We start from the raw sequence: 19,378 nt of genomic DNA, 5'->3' as shown, positions 1-19,378 counted from the left end.
CACTATTCCACTCCTAAAGAGGGCTTTGGGTCGCCTTGATAGGAAAAGTACCCTATTAGAAGGTGATTACCCCTCCCCCTCCACCCCCCCACACAATTACCCTGTGGGCTCTGGTTAACACGGCCAGGGTGAGGGAGGTCGTATCCCAACCTCTTAACCTTTTCTTTGGTCCCTTTCTCCCAAGTGGCCCAGAAGCACCTCTTGGCTGGGAAATACGTCTGAAAAGCACTGCCTCAGGGGAATTTCTTGATAGGTGGCCAAAAACCAGGCATTTGCTGGGTACCTCGAAAGTCTCCCTGTGCCCTTCCCTGGCTTCTGGCCTCTTTCTCTGAGGAATCAGGAGGATGTCCTTTGGCTGCTGGGAAAGGGGGCAGGGAAAGGCCAGCTGGGTCACCCCGGCAGCCCGGATTCTGGGGCCCTGGAAGCTGGGCTCCTGGTAGCTGCTAACCCCGGGGCCTCGTCCCGGGCTGCCAGGTGCCAGGGGCGAGTCTCTCCTCTGCCTGGGTTTTCTCGAACTTGAGTGTGTCTCGGGATGGGGTCACCTCTGTTACGTCAGTTCCCCTGCCCTCGTGGTCTTTGACTCTGTTCCCCTCCCTTGGCGGCCCTGGATTGATCCTCGCTCTGTTCTGGGTCCCTGGCCTCTGCTGGGGTGTTCCTGATCACTCAGTCTCACTCACAGGTCTTCTAGCTGTGGTTGGCCCCCGTAGAGCCCCACCTGCACCCCAGCACTCACACACCACCTGCCCAGCCGCCTCAGCTGAGGGTCACCCCTGCTGCACCCAGCACCTGATATTTGAGTACTTAGAGGTGCCAGGTGCTGTGCTGAGGGTTTTATAGGTGATTTTTCATTTAAACCTCAACAGTCCCAAGAGAGATGGGTATTAAGGTTTCCATTCTGCAGACACAGAAGTGGCTTAGAGGTGTGGGTCCTGACCGAGGTCACCCAGCTAGCCAGGGTGGGGCTGTGATGCCCACTGTGCAGGTGGGGGACCCACCTCCACGCAAAGGTCTATTGCCTCCGAGGGAGACCAGCTGGGGGGTGGGAGACAGTTGAGGGGAGGGAGGGAAGTGGTGTGGGTGTGCTGGCTAGAGCCTGGGGCACTCACCCACACTCTGGGCAGGGGTCCCTCAGGAAGAGGAGACATTGGGGCTGGGCCTTGCCCAGGCCCCAGGGTGTCTGCCGTGGTGTGGGAACGCCTGGGTACATGGGGGCTGGGCCCTCCTGTCCCCCTAGGCCTTGTCTAGGCTGAGGCGCTGCCCCTCAATCTTCAGCAGCAGTGGCTTCTTAGCAACGCCTGGTGCAGCTTTGCATAAGCAATGAGGCTTCTCCTGCTCAGGCAGGCAGGCTGTGGGAGTGGTCTGGGGGAGGTGGGGGAGTGGTCTGGGGGATGTGGAGCCAATCTTCGGGGGTGCACGGGGGCGGGGGGTTTCCCCACTCACTCTGGGGTCTGCACTTCTGCTGACAGCACCAGTGGGACAGGGGAAGGTGTCATCAGCTGTTGGAACCCGTGACCTGAGATGTCCTTGGCTCACTTCTGCAGGGGGGGGTGTCTGTTCTGGTCCCAGGGGTGGAGCGCTCCTTCCTGGGGCCTGAGCCCCCTTCCTAAGTCCTGCTTATCTGACAGTGTCCTCCCTCTGCCTCTGCCCCCAGTTCTGGCATAAAGCATGCTTCCACTGCGAGACCTGCAAGATGACCCTCAACATGAAGAACTACAAGGGCTATGAGAAGAAGCCCTACTGCAATGCGTGAGTCCGCCCCGGGCAGGGGCTGTTGGGCGGGCACTGAGGGCTTCCCTGGTGGCTCAGATGGTAAAGCACCTGTCTGCAATGCAGGAGACTTGGGTTCTATCCCTGGGTCGGGAAGATCCCCTGGAGAAGGAAATGGCAACCCACTCCAGTAGACTTGCCTGGAAAATCCCATGGACGGAGGAGCCTGGCAGGCTACAGTCCGTGGGGTCGCAGAGAGTCGGACATGACTGAGCGACTCCACTTTCGCTTTCAGAGCTTCCTTCTGTTCTAATACCCACAAGGTGGCAGGGCCCGGCACTTCTACACTCTGCTCCATACGTTTTAACCGTGTTGAGTCCTCTTCACCATGGGGGGATGATAGTCAGGACTGTTAATATGCCCAGTTTACAGAGCAGGAAACTGAGGTTTGAGGAAGGGAAGGGGCTTTCCCAAGATGAATGACTAGCGAGAGGCTGGTTCAGTCCCCATATGGCAAGCTTATTCTCTCCACCGCACCCTGCTGCGAGAGGGATCCACGTGGTCTTTTGAGAAAAAGTCCTGTTTCTGGCGGTTGTGTTCTCCATGTCGCCTTCCACATTTCTCTCCATGATGGCAGCTAACTTGTCACCTCTCCCCTGCCCTGTCCCTACCAGAGAATCTGGGCCCTGGGCCCCAGAGGGCCCCCCCGCCGACTGTCATTTCTTGAGACTGGGGAGCAGCATGAAGGGCATGGCCTGACCCTAGGCAGAGCTCTTCCCTGCCTGCTGAGGGAGGCAGAGAACTTCATGTCTTCTCCAGTGGAGTTTGCTCTGGCCTGCTGTGGGGCAGTGGGTTGAGGTGGGGTCTCCCATCCCAGGGAGACACTCTGTCCCATCCTATGCAGTTTCAGAGAATGCAGCGCCTTTGGGTTGATCACGAGCAGGTCTGGGCTCCTGTAGGACTTCACGACCTCGCTGCTCTGTGGGGGGCTTTGGAAGGTCAAGTCACTTAAGTAGGCGGCAAGGTCAGCATTCAAAAAAATTTAGGCTCTGACTTGAGTCCCTTTATAAAGGAACTATTTCTATATTTATGTATTTGGCTATGTTCTCAGCCTGGAATTAAATTCTTCAGCCTTTCTACAGCTGAAGTTCACACAGGAGGGGAACTTTGGGATTTATCTAAAAGGAGTTGGGATCTTAAAGCCCTTTGAATGGCTGTCTCCCCATTCCGGGAGTTAGTGAAGGACAAGGAAGCGGACATGACTTAGCAACTGAACGACAACTCCCCCTTCCTGTCTTCCCCTCCCTGCTCACACTACAGCCTCATCTCCTTGGCTGGAGCCTGCATCAGGCACTTACTGCCTGCCGGCTGCTAGATGCCAACCTGTGCCAGGTGCTGGGAAAACCGATAAAATCTCAAGCCCAAGAAGCACCATGAACCTCCTCCCTTCTGGGAGGGACTGGGACGCTGGGGAGACTGCCTGGGGCAGAGAGAGGGTCACAGCTAGGTCCTGGCTCCTCCTTCAGCTGCCCCTTCTCTATTAGCTCTACTGGTCCTCTTTCCCCTGCCGACCCCTCCCATCCTCCCCCCAAGGGAAATGGGACATTCTTCAAATTCTTAAAGGCTCTCACAAACCCTGATTCTCTGCCACTTCCTCCCTCAGTTGGGGAGTGGGGTGGGGTGCAGCAAAGCCAGAGGCTGGGGCAGTTAACCCCTTGATTGCTGACCCACTTCAGGCTAGTTTCTGGGCACGAGACTCCTTTGGGGGCAGCTTCTGAGCCTCTGCCCCTCAAGACAGGAGTCTGGAGGAGCCCAAAACTCAGTGGGCAGCAGGGACTGAGGCATCTTCCTGTCTCTTCCTAAGACTCTGGTAGCCTTGAATTCAGCGAGCTCTGGGAGTTGGAGAAAGAAATCAGAGGCTTGTCCTTGTTTTCTCTGTGTGTTCTCAGCCTAGTGCCCAAAAGTCCCAGCTTACTTTTTTTACTCTCTTCTAAGAGGCTACAGCCAGTAGGGGTGGGGACCTCCTGTAGGGCTTGGGGGTGGCTCCAGGGAAGGTGGAAGATGACACATCCCTCCCAGATGCTGCTTCCCACCTGCCCAAGGTGAGATTCCCCTGCCTCTCCTGGCCTCCAGCCAGAGCAGCAGGTTGACCCCTCTCTGTTCCCCTAGCCTTTACAGCTCTTATTCTTCCCTGACCTTTGCCCCAGCTGGGATGTTACCTAGGAAGGGGTAACCCAGCATCCTGGGAAGGATGTTACCTGTGAAATGGATGAGGGGCCAAAGACTTGGGGAATTTGTGACCCAGCTGTGTTTCATGCAAGCTGTGGCAGCACCTTGCCCGAGGCAGCCACATTCCCTAAGCCAGTCTGCTGAGCGGCTGGTCTGTGTCAGTGAGCCAGACGTGGGATTCTGGGATATCTCAGATGTAGGTCCAGCTTGTTTGGGGCGCACTCTGGACTTGTCTGGGCCTCGGTTATCCCGTGGTTCAAAATTCCCACCCAAGGATGCTGGAGCCTAGACCAGTTTTATTGAACAACTGTGCTGTGCCAGGCAGTGTGCTGAGTGTTCACTCTCATCCCTTCCTGTTTTCTTCCTGCCTCTGACCCCATCCACTAGTGACATTCAGGTTCCCCAGTCTCGGGGTTTCTAGGCTATAGCTATGCCCCAATTCCCAGCCTGGCCTTGCTGTGTGATGCTCAGGCCTGGCTTTTCAGCACTTCCTGCTCAAGACCCAGAGGGGCAAGTGATCGCTCCTGGCCTGGGCCCTTTGCCAGGGAGTTGAGCCCACCCAGGGAGGGTATATGTGAGTTGGTGTGCAAGGGGGCCTCTGCGTTCTCTGGTTAGTCCTTGAGCCAGGATCTTGCAGGAGGGTGGGCAAGAGAAAGAACGCTGTCTGTTTCTCCCTGGTGAGTTCTGAAGACTGAGATTTAAGTTTTGTAAATTGACTGAAAGCAGCAGAAAGGCCTCTTGTATTTTCTCTTTGCACCAGACTCGTCTGGGGTGAGGCTGGGGAGAGAACACAGGCCAGAGCCCACAGCCGGCCTTCTGGGTGGTAGTGGACCCCCAAGGCTGTGCATTCACACACGTGCCTCTGGATATCCAGACACACGCCGCAGGCTGTGGGGCCAGGGTTAAGCGCCAGGGAATCGGACTGAATAGGCCGCGTTTGTGTTCACACTTCCCAGGCCATTGGCAACCAGCACTGCTATGGCAAGGTAGAGGGAAGCATGCCTGCGTTTGTATAATTCTTTCTTGAAGCATCTAGGTAGGTGGGGTGAGCCTGTTCCATTGGTTAGAGGAATATATATGCTCTCAATTTATGCCCTGCATGATTTGTTTTGTAAACTACTTTTTCTGAAAGTGGGGCAGATCTGGTCACAATTACAAACCTGGTCCTTTGTCTCCAGGCAAATAATTGAGGAGCCTGGAGGTCGGGGTGGGGCTGGGTGGGGTGGGGCTGGGCAGGGGTGGGGAGGAATGTTCCTGTTCTTCCTCCTTGGAGCCTTTGAATCAATGGAGGCTGCCAGCCTGAGGCAGTTGCAGGCCTGGGGGACCAGCTTCTGGGGTGTTAAGTGGAGGTGGGGGTGGACAGGGGCTGGGGAAGAATGGGGGAATGCTCCCTTGTATCTTTCTGGGACTGTCCTTCAGTTGCCTTGAGCTGTGGGCTGAGGAGGGTGGAGGTGTCTCTGGTTCTAGGCAACAAGAGACTGCGGTCCTGCTCCTTTCCCCAGGCCTCGGGGCATGAGGTAGGACCTGTGCTGGGGGGCGGGGTTGAAGTCATCTCTGGGGTCTAGTTAGCTGGGGATGGGGCAGTGGCAGGCACATCCAGGACTGGGGCCTGGGGCTTTCCCGCCTCCCCAGAGTTCTCTGCCTCTAACTGGAAAAAATGAGATCAGGAGAAGGGAGTAGGAAGGGGTGTGTGTGCTATGTTTGTGGGGTGGTGGGGGGAGTTCAAAGGGGCACACATGGTAACCTCTAGGCAGCCCCCGCCTCACTCTCACCTTCCAGCTCCTTACACTCAGATGTCAGGGCCTCAGGAAACCTCGGGGATCTTTGCTTCCTAACAGCCCATTTAATAGATGAGGAAGCTGAAACCCAGTGTTTCCATGCCTTTCCTGACTTGACGTGATCATTTCTCTTTGTGTGTCATCAGTGATTTTGATTTCTCGTTTTATCTGTGACCCTGAGGGCTGGACAGTTCTTCTTCTTGTCTAGCCTTGATCTTTTTGGCTGCTCATTTTTTTCCTCTGGTCAGACACATGCCTCCTTGTTGCTTCCTATCCCCACCATTTTGGCCCCTTAGCCCTGGGGGACTGGTGAAAAACAGTGTTAGAGGGGAGTCCTCCCTGACCGCCCATGGGCAGTGTTCCCAGCAGGGGGATCAGTAGCTCCTTCCAGAGGCAGGATGTCAGGGCTGTGGGTTGTTTTTTTTCCCCTTTTGGTGAAACCAAAGGCTCCTTGTTGCTTTTTTTTGTTGCTGTATTTTTGTTCCTCCTTGAACAAAAAGCTGTGGTTTTTGAAGAGATCCAAGGCTGAAAGGGGCAAGGCTGCATGTCGAAAGCCGGTACTAGGCTTCCAGGATACTGGTCTATTCTTGTTCTGTATCTGGAACACAGCTGATAGTGGGACTAGGGACAGGGCTTTGCCCTCCAAGTGATCCCTGTCACCAGTAAGCCCATTGCAGGAGCTCTGTAGTCCCTTCAAGAAGGAAGGTGACTTAGAGGTCCTCTGGGAGGAGCCCCCACTTCTCCTGCACCCCGTACCCACCCAAGTCACTGTCTGGACCCGCTTTAGAAATGTCAGGAGTAGGTGGCTTCAGGCTGGGGGTGGCTGAGAGACCCCAGACGGTTCTCTTAGAATAGCCACGCTTGGAAACTGGTTGGCTTTAAAAGAGGAAGTTCTCCACCCACCCAACCAAGCATTTCTTTCCCCAGAACTAGGAGTAGGCTGGTGTTCACCTGGAGGAGGGAAGTCAGTCTGCCCTTAGCTGCCCGGACATGTGTGGAATGGGGGAGAGTGCATTGGGCCAGGTCTCTGTCCTTGACACTGAGTCTCAGTTTCTTTATCTGTCAAATGGGCACAGTGATAATGCGTGCCTTTTCTAGCCCAAAGCCTTGTGGCAAGTTTCAGGAGAGAATGTGCACAGGATACAATGTATCTTGAAGTAACTTTCAGTTCAGTTGCTCAGTTGTGTCAGATTCTCTGGGACCCCATGAATTGAAACACACCAGGCCTCCCTGCCCATCACCAACTCCCGGAGTTCACGCAAACTCATGTCCATCAAGTTGGTGATGCCATCCAGCCATCTCATCCTCTGTCGCCTCCTTCTCCTCCTGCCCCCAGTTACGTGACTCTAACTTCTCCCAGAGGCCGGGGCTGCTGCCAGGCGCCTGGTTATCTTGCTCAACTCTGTTCTTGCCTTCATGAATGCTAGATCCCTTTCCCTGCACCCTCCACGCCCAGGCTTCCTGTCCTAGTGGGCTCCCTCCATGCCTCTCTTTCCCAGAGCAGCTGATACTGCCATTGAGGGTGGGGAGGGGCATCAGCAGAGGGCCTGCCACTGGGAATGATTAACAAGGGGCCGGGTGCAGGCTGGCCCACAGAAGGGACAAAGAACAGCTGTGCTCTGGACTCAGCTCCAGGCCAGGGTTGGGAGGCCCGGTTCTCCCCACCCTGGCCCCTCGTTCCCTCACTGTGGGCCCAGTCTGTTGTTGGGGCTGCGGTACCAGTGGGGTCATTAAGCTGGGGTGGGGGACCTCTCGTCTGCCCTAGCGCCTACACTGGGATACACATATATCCATTCATCTTGACTGGGATCTGAGGGTAAATGAGGGAGGAAGGGGGAGCTTCAATCTCAAGATGGAGAGGGAAGGAAAAGGTAGAATCCCCAGCAATTAATTGTTTCTGGGAGGAGGTCACATCGGTTGTAGCCCTCTTGGAAGATAGTCGTGCTGGTGGGGGAGGGGCACAGCCCTGGCCTTCTTGTGTCCTGCCCTGAAAACAAACCCGAGGCTCACATCTTCCTCATCTGAACTGTCTACAAGTATCCTGCAGATACAGCCTCCTGGTTTTGCCCTCACGGGTTCCTCTGCAGTTGAGGATACCCTGGCTGTCTGTGTCTCTTCCCCCACCCCCACAGACTCGCTCTGTCTGCCTGCTCTCAACCGCTCTGCTGCCTAGAGCTGAGGATGAGGTTGCCATGGGAACCCGAAGCGCAGTGAGCAGGGGATGGGAAAGGCAGAGTTGTCTCGCCAGGGTTGGGGGCTGTGGGGAGGGGACAGGGTTGACCCAGCAAGAGGAATATAGCCCATGCTTATGTCTGCCTGCCTTTTTCTGACCTCGGGTTGGGGTTTAGGAGGCAAGGGTAAGAGATCGGTGGCTCCAGAGCCCCCCTTTAATCTATCTTAATCTGATGTTTAAAGTCCCCCTCCTCCTTCCAGACTGAGCTGAGTTGACGACATCCAGGCTGGTCCCCCCTTCCCTTCTGATGGGATTAGTGTTCTGGCCCCCAGTGGGGGCACTGAGATCTTGGTGTCATTATGGCTCCCAAGAGAGAATGAAATACCTGCCAGCCCCATCCATGCAGGCACCCGCTACATGATGGGGGGTCTCCTGAGACCCTTCTGGTGGATTGTAGATGTGTGAATGTGGACCTGCTGGCTTTGGTGTCTAGGAGATGAGCGTTGCAGAGGCCTGTCTATATATTCACCGTGTGTGAGAAATAACAGAGCGTGCGGGAGCCACAGAATTGCAGAGTGGGGGCGCGTCAGGTGTGTGTGTCTGGCTGACCTTGGACCACTGGACCCGGCACTCCCATTTTAACCCTGTAGCTTCAGGCAAATGGAAAACTGCAGGTGGGCAGACTGACTCCTGGGCATGTGTTTTCTGAGCCTGCCAGACACCCTTTCCCATCAAATGCTAATTACGCTATCTTCTCTGAACTGACCCTTCAAGTTCTGGGCCAGAGCCACCCTGAAGGTCTTCTCCAGCCCCCTGCTTCTGGACCTGACCTCCCTCCTATGCTCATGAGCCTCCACTTATAGACACTCACCTCACGACACCACCCGCCCTTGATGCTATCATAATGGCTCTGATTTGGTGGGAGGGTCCTCTCCAAAGCCTCCCTCAGGCGACCTCAGATCTCTTGCCAGTCCTGCTAGAGATCTAACTTAGATCCCTCCTGCTGGTCTCCTTCTGTGCTCCGGGAACAGATCCTCCTTTCCCCTGGAACTCAAGGAATTTTGAACGGAGCTTCTCCACTGTGGGTGGCCCTGGCTTCATGGAGCTGGACCAAACCCCGGACTGGGTCTACAGCGTTAGCCCTGCCTTCATCCATGGAAGACTTCTGCTGCCGGCTGCAGGCACCTGTATTTGTTTTTTTTAGTCTCTTCTCTTGCTCTTCCCTCTGCTCAAGGGGCCACGGGCTGGGCTGATCGGGGAGGTAGGACTCAGGTGGGCAGTGGAGGCTAAGAGGTGGGGCATTTTACCTGGATCTGCCTGGTAAAATGGGGCACAGGTGAAATCACCTTGCTGTGATTCTAGGTCCAAGATGGTGAAGCTAGCGCACAGGGAGAAAGGTGCCAGAGTCACCCTGCAAGGCAGTGGCAGGGCTGGGCTCCTTCTAGCCACTGCTCCTCTCCCATTTAGTTGAGTTCTCTAGCACCTGAATCCTGCCCTTGACACGGGGAAGCTGTGTGATTACTGATAGCTTTGGCTCAGGATTGGGGCGGGCGGCTGGAGAACATGCCAGGCTTGGTGAAACACACAGCGGTAGGAGGGCTGCTGGTGACCAGTTCACAGCACGTCAGCCAACCTGGATGGCTGGAAGTGGGCGAGCCACCTCTTACCTGGGCTCACCCTGTGAGTCGGGCACCAGCCAGTGGTCACAGTTGAGGTGAGGTGTGGTCAGCCAGGGCTGAGAATGGCCTGCCCTTGGCTCCTGCTCGGAGAAGCCACCCACCAGTCCCTGAAATCACTGGGGCCTCTTTGGACCCCCAGCCCTTTTGCATACCAACACCTGCACACAGACCACAGTGACTCAGGGCTGCCTCTCTAGCTAGTTTTCTAGGAGACCCGGTGGGGTAGAGATGGAGGAGACCTGAGTTCTAATCCTGGCCCAGCTTCAACAGCTAGTGTAGGACATTCATTTATTCAATATTTACTGAACACCAGATTCTGTTTGGGGAGTTTGGGATAAGTCAGTGAAGAAGAAATACTGAGAACCCTCTCACCTCAGAGAACTAGTGGAGAAAAGACAGTCAACTGATATGATAAATCATCATGAAATCAGCTAAGTGCCCGGTGCCAGCACACGACCTTCTTGAGGACATGAGGGGGTTGGACTGGATGGCCCTGGAGGTCCCAGCAGGCTTGGCTCTGAGGGCTGCCCTGGCTACTGCCACCTCCAGGCCAGGCCTGCTCCTGGGGGATAGGACCCTGGTCTGGCCTGTGTCTGGAGATCGGAGCGTTGGGTTCAGGGTGCTGGGTCCTGAGACATGGTTTGGGAACAAATCTGGATGCTTCCACTTACTAGCCCTGTGCCTTGGCCACAGCGTTTATCCTTTCCAAGCTGCTGTCTCCCATCTGTCAAAGGGAGACAATAGGGTGGTTTTAAGAATTTGGTGAATTAGGGCATGGACACCCTTACCACAGGGAACATCAACCGTTGTTACAGTGTTGTTATCTACACGGTGACTTCTTCTCTGGCCTCAAGCTGATCTCTCAGCTGCTCTCTGGTTAAGTTGGACCTCGTTTGCCCTTTGAAACACTGGTGCCTTTTTTCTCCCTCACTGCCTTTTCCAGAAAGCGCCCCTGCGTGTGCGTGTCCCTTTCCCTTCGGTCTCTGCCTCCCTCCCACCTTTCGTCTGCTTCACTGGTCTCCATTTCTGGTCTCAGCCGAAAGCCTTGTCCTGAGCCCGTCAGCATCTTCTCCCCTCCTGAGTGCCTGGCCCCCTTGACCTCCCTGCACAGTAGACATAGATTATTTGGGTGATCTGAAACTCTTAGAGAGTATCTCCATGGCCTCCTGTGGAGTTCTTGGTGGCCATCATTCAGACCTGATGTATCTTCCCAGTTCAGCCCAGGCTGAGTGAGAAACACTTGCCTCCCTGCAGCCATGGGTGGTGGGCACTGTGGTCCTGATGCTGGGGCAGGGGCCACCCAAGGATAAGGGGGTGAAAAGCCTAGAAGTACCCAGCCTCTTGCCCAGGATGAACCCTACTGTGTTGTTTTCTGTCCTGCAGACACTACCCCAAGCAGTCCTTCACCATGGTGGCTGACACCCCGGAAAACCTCCGCCTCAAGCAACAGAGTGAGCTGCAGAGTCAGGTGAGGGAGTGGGGCTAGAGCTGGGGCCTGGTCTGGGGGGGCGGGGCCACCCCTGGGTTTGGCAAGAGCTTCCTTCTGTGGTTACTCAGCAAGGTGCTGAAATCCAAGCACTTGCCTAGTCTCCCTGCCCCCACCCCCGGTTATTTCACATTTCCTGACTTGATCAGCGAAGTGGGCGAGAGTGTGCCCCCCCACCCCCTACCTAAAGTGGGTTGGAGGGGTGTGGGTTTCAGATTCTTTCTGCATCAGGAATTTTGTGGGAGGCCCCTAAAGCCCACCTCCTCCAGGAAGCTGGTCCCCTCTCCCTCCCATCCTTTCACACCCACCCCGAAAGGAAGGTCCTTGGGATGGCTGCCAGAGGTTAAGACTCAGCCCTTCCACTGCAGGGGACAAGTGTTTGATCCCTGGTCAGGGATTGACCAGGGAGAGTGAAGTTATACAGGTTATCCCTAGCCATGTCCCCAACCCTCTTCTACCTGTCCTAGGGCAGGCTGCTAAGGGAGCCTTGCCCCAGGGGCCTGTCCTGCCCACATCTCCTTGGTTTGATTTTCCTGAGCCCCTTCTCAGAGGGAGCCCTGCTTGCCACTGCAGTAGGGGAGGAGACGGGGTTCCTGCAGCAGGAAGAGAGAGCTGGGGCTTTAGGGGTCACTGAGGAATAAGCAAAAGGGCCAGAACCTTTCGATCAGAATGGCTTACCCTGACTGGGGGTCTGAGAGGGCTTTCAGGACAAGCCTGGCCCGCACTGTGGGGTGGGACAGAGTGGGGCTTTAGCAAAGACCTCTTGGGGAATGGAACCAAGTGGGCAGAACCAGGAAGATGTCTTGGAGGAGCCACCTGGGCCTTAGAGGGGATCCCTCCTGATCCCTCCAGGTGGGGCTCCTGCTGCCTGATCTTGATGTGAATTCTCTGGCTCCCTCTCTCCCAGTTGGTCACATGAAGGAGAACTAGCCCTGGAGTGGCAAAGGCTTTACATGCATTCTCTCATTTAATCCTCCCAGCAACCTGCAAGGAAGGTGCTGTTTTCCCATTGTACAGATGGGGAAACTGAGGCTCAGAGACAGTAAGGGGCTTGCTGAAATCATACAAGGAGCAGTAGCGGTAATAACTGTATTCGTAGCTGGTGTATGGAGTGCTTCGTGTTCTAGGCGTGTTAGCGCTCATGCCTCACAATAGTTCTGTGCAGTTGGCAGGATCCCTCTCACTTTACGGAAGAGGAAATAGGTGCTAATGACTTTGAATGCCAGTTTGTCTGAGACTTGTATTCTTTCCAGTTTTCCACCCAACTCCCTAAGGAGAACTATCTCTTTTTGATAATAAACACGATAGTTCCTCTTGGTGAGAACTTTTATAGGTTAGCAAACACTTCAGTTACTTCACCTCATTTATCCTTGACCTGACTGCAGGCGTCAGAGACAGGGAACCAAGGCTCTGAGAGGCACTGGACTTTGCCTGTTGACACGCACTCTCAGTGAGCTTTCAGGATCCAGGCTCTGTTTTTTTCACTCCTGAATACAGTGACCTTGACCTCGTACAGCCCTGTGAGCCAGGGGTTCAGGCCTCCCATGAATCCCACCGTGATGGGAGAGAAGGTGCATGCGTGCTAAGTCGTGTCCGACTCTTTGCGACCCCATGGATTGTAGCCTGCCAGGCTCCTCTGTCCGTGGGATTTCCTAGGCAAGAATGCCGGAGTGGGTTGCCATTTCCTTCTCCAAGGGATTTTCCTGACCCCTGGGATGGAATCCACGTCTCCTGCATCAGATTCTCTACCACTGAGCCACCTGGGGACAGGTAAGGGAAGCTAATTTGGCCCGTAGCACAGCTCACATCTACCAGCCCAGGCTCCGCCCCCACTGTGGTGTGAAAGCTGCAGTCACTGGGGGCTAATGTAGGTACCAGAGCCCAGCTGACTGAGGAGGGCTGGGTGGCTCAGCTGGCAGGAAGAAGGCTTGAGATGGCACTCGGGCCTGGGCCTGACAACTGCCTTAGGGACTCCCCATCCTATCGCGGGTAGAAGGGGCTTCATGAGGAGAGCAGGTCAGAGCATTGTGGGGTGACCTGTACTCACCCCATAGTGTGAGAGGAGTGTGGGAGTGTGTGTACACACTCAGGCAGAAACAAGGGACACACATACACCCCGCACACACACCTACTCTCAGGAGGAGAAATTCAAACCCTGCTAATTCCTTCAGCCTTTATCAGTCCCACAAAAGCTGGGCTGGAGTTCTTTTTGCCTGTGGAACTCAATCCCTGAGGGGCGGGGTCTGTAGGAGGGAACACACCCTGCCCACCTCCAGACCCGCCCTGTCTCCCAGGGGCCTGGCCCACTGCCTGTCCCCAGGGTTCCGGATTCTTGGGAGGGTGGGGAGGTCATGAGAATGCCAGTCACTCTTCATGGGTCACCACGGGGGTCGGGCCTGACCTCATTCAGTCGTCACAACCACTTGATGACGGAGGGATTCTCGTCCCCTTGCTACAGACGGGGACACAGGTTAGAGGCCATGCAGAGCCAGCTCCCTGACAGAAGTTAGGCCCTTTTGCTCTCAGCCCACCTGCAGCCTGCTGTGGCACCCAGCTGTGCGCACTAATGCCCAGGATGCATCAGCCACTGGGGGGGATGGTGCAGGGGACGAGGGTGGCGTTTAGAATGCAGAGTCCTCGGCCCCACCCACGAGGGTTTTGGTTGCCACTTCTGGGCCGGGCCCAGGGAGTTGCATTTGGGCAGCCCTGGCAATTCTGATGAGGGCTTTTGGTCCTGCAGACCTGCTCTGAGCGGCTTAGAGCCAGGCTGTGGGGTAGAGAGGGAGGCGAGGAGCTGCTGTGAGGGGTGTGAGCTGAGGCTTTGCATTGAGGCCACTGCTCTAATCTCCTGCAGTTGGGCTCTTGAGGGCTGGGGCTAGGGGTTGGGAGAGGCAGAGGGTGAAGAGGGGTCCTGTCCTCTTTGCAAGTCTGGTTCTGTCTCCTGCTTCCCCGGGCTGTGTGCTCTCAGTCTCACCCCTTTGGCTCTCAGTCGTCTTTTCTTGCCTGGTAAAATGGGGACCAGTTGCCTAGATGTTGAGGGCTGGGCCCAAGGCTCTGAGGCTTGGAAGGGCTGAGTGGGCCTGTCTGGGGCCGTGGGCCGTGACAGTTCTGGTTCCTGTGGCCACCGTGGGGGCTGGGCAGGCCGCTGTGGCGGGAAGGGAAGCGGGAGCCTCCCTAGCTAGCCCGTCCCACCCGCCAGGGGCCAGCCCCCGGCTCCTTCCTGGGCCTGCATGGGTGTCTCTCTCTCTTCTGGCTCTGGGAAGTTGCCTGTGGTATTTCAGCTTTGTTTTCCTATTTCTAGACTGGTTCCCAAAGTGGTACTTTCGGTGTCTGGGACACCTGGAGCCTCCCTTGTGGGGGCGGGTAACCACAGGGCTGACCACAAATGACCCTCTGGGTGGGCCTGTCCAGACCTGGCTGAGGCAGAGCCCTGGTGGCGAGGGCCTAGCGGACCTCCACCCCCCTACCCCAACAGGGCAGCTCTCCCACCCGAGCCCCAGGACTAGAAAGAGGCAGCAGCTTTGGGGTGGGGCTGAGCTGGGGCTATCTGTGTGGCCCTCTGAGCTCAGACAAAAGTGAAAGGAAAAGGTGTCTTTAATTTTACCTTCATCATCCTTGGTGCTGTGGGCACATGCCACAGGGGACAGGAGATTGTAGCAAAGTCCTGTGCCCTGCCCTGCTGTGTGCAAAGTTCCCACTCTCTTACCTTGAATCTTATAACCTGCAGGGTAGGCAGCATACCTGCACCACTCGTACCTGAGCCAGTTGAAGGCCGAATCCTGGATCTGCCCTCAGTAGCTCAGTGACCTTGGACCAGTTATCTAACCTCTCTGAACCTTACTGCCTTTATCTGTAAAGTACAAATTACCTCTCTCCAAAGGTTATTGTGAGGATGTTAGTATATATTAGGTATTTAGAACAGTTCCTGGCATACAGTCAGCACTCAGTAAATGTTCACTATTACTATTCTCCTGGAGAGGAGAGGAGATAGAACTTAGATATGATAAAGCTGAGGAATATTAGACCTTTTGATGACTGCTTCCAGACTGACCTTTCTCATTAGCTCTCCTCCCCATCTGTGTGTGTTTACTCTTAAAACAATTTCTTTTTTTTTGTTAGAAGTGTGTGGGTTACATAGTGCATGGGTTTAGCACATGGTAGGTACATAATAAGTAGGAATTGTTGGTATCATTTTTTTCAATATATATATTTTTAAGTCGTGACCTTTCCTCTTACATTGGGTCAGTAAGGCAGTTATTTTTCAACTTATGCTGCCTGTTTGGAGATTTTATTTTTGCATTCAATTCATTGATTATTTACCCAACAAACCTTTGTACCAACTATTTGCTATGGTAAGTGATGAACAAGCTAGAATCTGGGAGAATAATAAATCTCTATATGAAAAGTAGAATTTCTTGGGCCCTGGTTGTTCAGGCCTGAGGGGCCTCAGGCATCGCTCCCCTCTCTACCTTGGGAGTGTCCAGGTGGGAGGCCCAGACAGGCAGCATTCAGACAGGACTCCTGAGTTGAACTGACAAGACAGGTTGAGTGACCTTGGGCAGGTCACTTCCCCGCTCAGAGCCCCTGTCACACCCTGGTGAGCCGTCCCAGAGGAGGGCAAGCGCTCCAGCTTGGGTGATGAACGAGGTTCCACGTGGGGCCCTCCCCAGACTTCTGGTTCCTTGACTTTTACCTCTGCCAGCTACTCCAGCTCCAGATGGCCAGAGAATCTTCCCCACCTTGATTCTCCATAATCAGGAGCAGGTGCTTAGATATGGTCAGAAACTCCAGAACCAGGAGGACTTTATTGATCAGCTGGCTGGCCACTCTCAGGAGACCCAGAGAGGGGGACCGACTTGCCCAGGAACACACAGCAAAGTAGTGCTGAGCACAGACCTCCGTCCTTTCTTGCCCCCTGCTCCTTCCAGCCCCGCCCTCTCTGGGCTGCCTGTGCCAGCAGTGAAATGAATTCTCCTTCCCCAGCAGGGAGGGAGAGGCAGTTCCTGAGCCTGGGAACCAGCTGGTGTCATTGTAGGGTTGCCATGACAACTATTCCCCTGGATTAGGGGCCTGACGCTCCAGAGGGCCAGGAAGTGGAGGAAGGAGTCAGGGACTGGTGTTTGTTCAGCACTTGACAAAGCACCTTTACACTTAACCCTTGTCCTTGCTTCCCTGGTGGCTCAGACAGTAAAGCGTCTGCCTACAGAGCGGGAGACCTGGGTTCGATCGTTTGATCCCTGGGTCAGGAAGGTCCTCTGGAGAAGGAAATAGCTACCCACTCCAGGACTCTTGCCTGGAAAATCCCACGGATGGAGGAGCATAGTAGGCTACAGTCCATGGGATCGCAAAGAGTCGGACTCGACTGAGCAACTTCACTCCACTTTACTTCTTCACTTATCCTTGCACATTGAACCCTGCCGTGTGCTTCATATGTGTTTGTTGCTTTAAAGCCACCTGTATCTTTGATTAGAATGGGTGTGTCATGATCCCCATTTTACAGATGTGGACACTGAGGCCTGAGAGGTTAAATCAGTTGCCCAAGATCAATCAGCAAGTGGGAGACAGCCCGTGTTCATACCAACTCCCACGGGCTCTTTGTTCTTGCTTGGTGGTAGGAAGCCCCCTCTCCATTATGGACAGTCCTCTTACAGGTGGGGAAATCAAGGCCAGAGTTCTTGGATCTGGGGCCTCTGCATCTGGAGCGACACATTTTTGACTCTCAGTGCTTTACCTTTCTTGATGCTTGCTTCCAGAAGGGTCTCCCCCTCAACCCACCCCTACCACTAAGAGTTGCTGTGCTGGCCCAGGCCTTCTTGGAAGAGCTGCTGTGGGGCAGTTCTAGGCCCTTGGGATGGGTTGGTACCTGGACCCACTGTGTTAACTTCCAGTCTGAGGGGACCTAGCACATCCAGGCCTTTATTTCAGTCTGGGTCAGAACAAAGGAGATTCTGGAACCTTTTAGCAACAAGAAACCCTTGTTGGATGGGTGAGCTGGGGCTCTGGAGACAGACGGGGACCCTGACCCCTGGGGGGTGCAGAGGAACCAACAGGTGTGTGTGTCAGTCAGGTCACAGTGCAGCTCAGCCCTGAGGCCAGATGACTCCATGCCTGGGAGAGGCCTGGAAATTCCCAAGGTCCTGGGCCTTGTGTCCTGGACTGACCTGCCTCCAGGACAGTGCAGCCTGCATGGAAGAAGTCCAGGCAGCTGGTGGGCTTTGGAACAGCTGCTGCCGAGGTGGACAGTAAAAACTCTGAAAACCGGAGGAATCGGTCCCTGTCCCAGGGCCATTTTCCAGCCTCCATTCTGCTCTGCAAAACCCCCAGGGGAGGACAGTTTTCATATTTCAGTTCCTTTAGTGCTTGGGAAGTCCTTTCTGAATGTCTGACTTAAGTCCCTCTAGTACTCAGGTTTCCATGGAATACTCAGAAGAGAGGGGCATTGGAGGGGGGTGGTAGGGGTCTTTCTTGGCACTTCGAAGCCTGAAGTGCTATCTGTCCCCTACCCATTTCATCCCCTCCTGTGGTGCTGACCTCAAAAGCCAGCCTGGCAGGCTCCAGGCAGCCACCGGGGCCTGTCAAAGGCTCATTGATTGAGTCTTCTGAGTGGCTGTCTTACCGCCCTCCTTTCTGGGCACCAACTTTGTCCCTTGGCACAGCCCTCACTCAGAAACTCCCCCAGGCTCTCAGTGGGTAGGACCACATCCTGGCCAGGGTGAGCGCTGGGGCAGTCCTTGGAGCTCTGGAAAGAGCCTTCTTCCTCTCGCCGTCAGGCAGGATGGGCTGTGATGAAGGTTCAGGAGTCAGGCAGATGAAAGTTGCATCCTGTTGGCTCTGAACTTGTGCTGCTAAGCTGTGTGAGCTTGGGCAGGTGACTTTCCCTCTCTGTGGCTCAAGTTTCCTTGTCTGTAAAATGGAACTAACAATAGTCTATAGCAAGACTTAAATGACAGTTCATGTAAAGCTCTTGGCACTCAGGATACACCAAATATGAATACATAGTAATAGTTTATTATCATTGGTCTGATACTTTTTGGCCAAGGTTTCTGCCTGGAGTTGGGAGGTGGGAGTGGATGTCACTGCAGCGGGGGTTCTGGTCAGGGTCTCTCCTGGCTGGTTGCTGCAGGCTGGAGCCCTCTCTGCTCCCCCTGCCTCGACTCTGATCCCTCTCCACCACCTTGGTCCTCCAGGTACGCTACAAGGAGGAGTTTGAGAAGAACAAGGGCAAAGGCTTCAGCGTGGTGGCAGACACGCCCGAGCTCCAGAGAATCAAGAAGACCCAGGACCAGATCAGTAATGTAAGGTCCCCTGCTCTGCGGGTACCACCCTGACTCTGGTGCTCCCTTCTCATCTCCTCCCCACCTGCCTGGCAGTCATGCATGAAGCTGGTTCTGTGCCGCCCCTGCTTTGCTCAGCAGGCCTGGCTGGTGCCTGCTTGAGCTGAGGGAAGGGAAGGGTTTGGGGTTCCCAAGATGCCTTTCCTCTGTGTACCCCCAGATTGCCCCTTTGATACCCTCTGCCCACATAATATTTCCACCTTGAAAGAACTGGACTTTTTTGGGGGGTGTACAGGGAGGGCCTCTGTGCTCAATCACCCCCTTCACCCCCCACTCTCTCTGAAATTTCCCCCCCTCCCTGCTGGCTATGGTGAGGGCCAGGCTTCGGACTAGCTGTTTTGTCTGAGCACAAAGGTCAGAACTGGGTGGCAGGGGTGGGGAGGGGCTGGCCTCCCCATCGACTGCCTCTGGGTGCTGACATTGCAGTCATTTCCGCCCTCCTTCAGCCTCCTCCCCCACCTCGGCTTGCTCTTCCTTCCTGTGTAAAAACCCAGTCGGGTTTTGCTCGCTGGCTCTGCACCCCTTGGCCTGGCCCTCCCAGGTCCAGGGTGGTCACCAGTGTCTAGCCATGGCAGGGCTGGATGTGCAGAGTGGGCGCCCCTTATGACACCTGCTTGGCGGGGACAGGCCTCAGTTTCCTGCTTGGCGGAGCCACAGACGAGCAGCCTGTGTGGCTCTGGGCTTGTGGGGAGGCTGCTTAGGGGGCTTTGGGCAATGCGGGGGCACCGCTGTGAGCCACAAGCCTGGACATGGCTGCAGGCCTGTGTTGCTCAGAGTCCCAGAAAGGACTGGGCAAGCAGGTGTCTTCAGATCTGGTTCAGGAGGGGTTGGCAGGTTGCCTGGTGTCGCTCTGGGCTGAGGGACTGGACAAGAGGCTTCAGGGGCCCTGAGTTTTGGGTGGTCTATCCGGCATCCAGCCCTCAGACCTCCTTTATCAGGCACTCCTGGAAGTGAGCTGGACCACTGTTAGGGTCGACTCGCTGTGGCTCAGG

At 55.2% G+C, this 19,378-nt stretch overlaps 1 protein-coding gene across 1 annotated transcript in view; it reads left to right on the top strand.

Moving 5' to 3' along the window:
- LASP1 (LIM and SH3 protein 1) overlaps window positions 1-19,378 on the top strand; it is a 39,870-nt gene that overhangs the window by 5,630 nt on the left and 14,862 nt on the right. Inside the window, exons 2-4 of the mRNA XM_040245510.1 lie at window positions 1,652-1,746; window positions 10,950-11,034; window positions 18,240-18,347. Coding sequence (XP_040101444.1) covers window positions 1,652-1,746; window positions 10,950-11,034; window positions 18,240-18,347 — 288 coding nt within the window. The remainder of the gene's footprint in view (window positions 1-1,651; window positions 1,747-10,949; window positions 11,035-18,239; window positions 18,348-19,378) is intronic.

The sequence above is a fragment of the Oryx dammah genome, unplaced genomic scaffold, assembly GCF_014754425.2.
Source record: "Oryx dammah isolate SB20612 unplaced genomic scaffold, SCBI_Odam_1.1 HiC_scaffold_8, whole genome shotgun sequence".
NCBI lineage: Eukaryota > Metazoa > Chordata > Mammalia > Artiodactyla > Bovidae > Oryx > Oryx dammah.
This window is presented reverse-complemented; position numbering and strand designations above follow the sequence as displayed.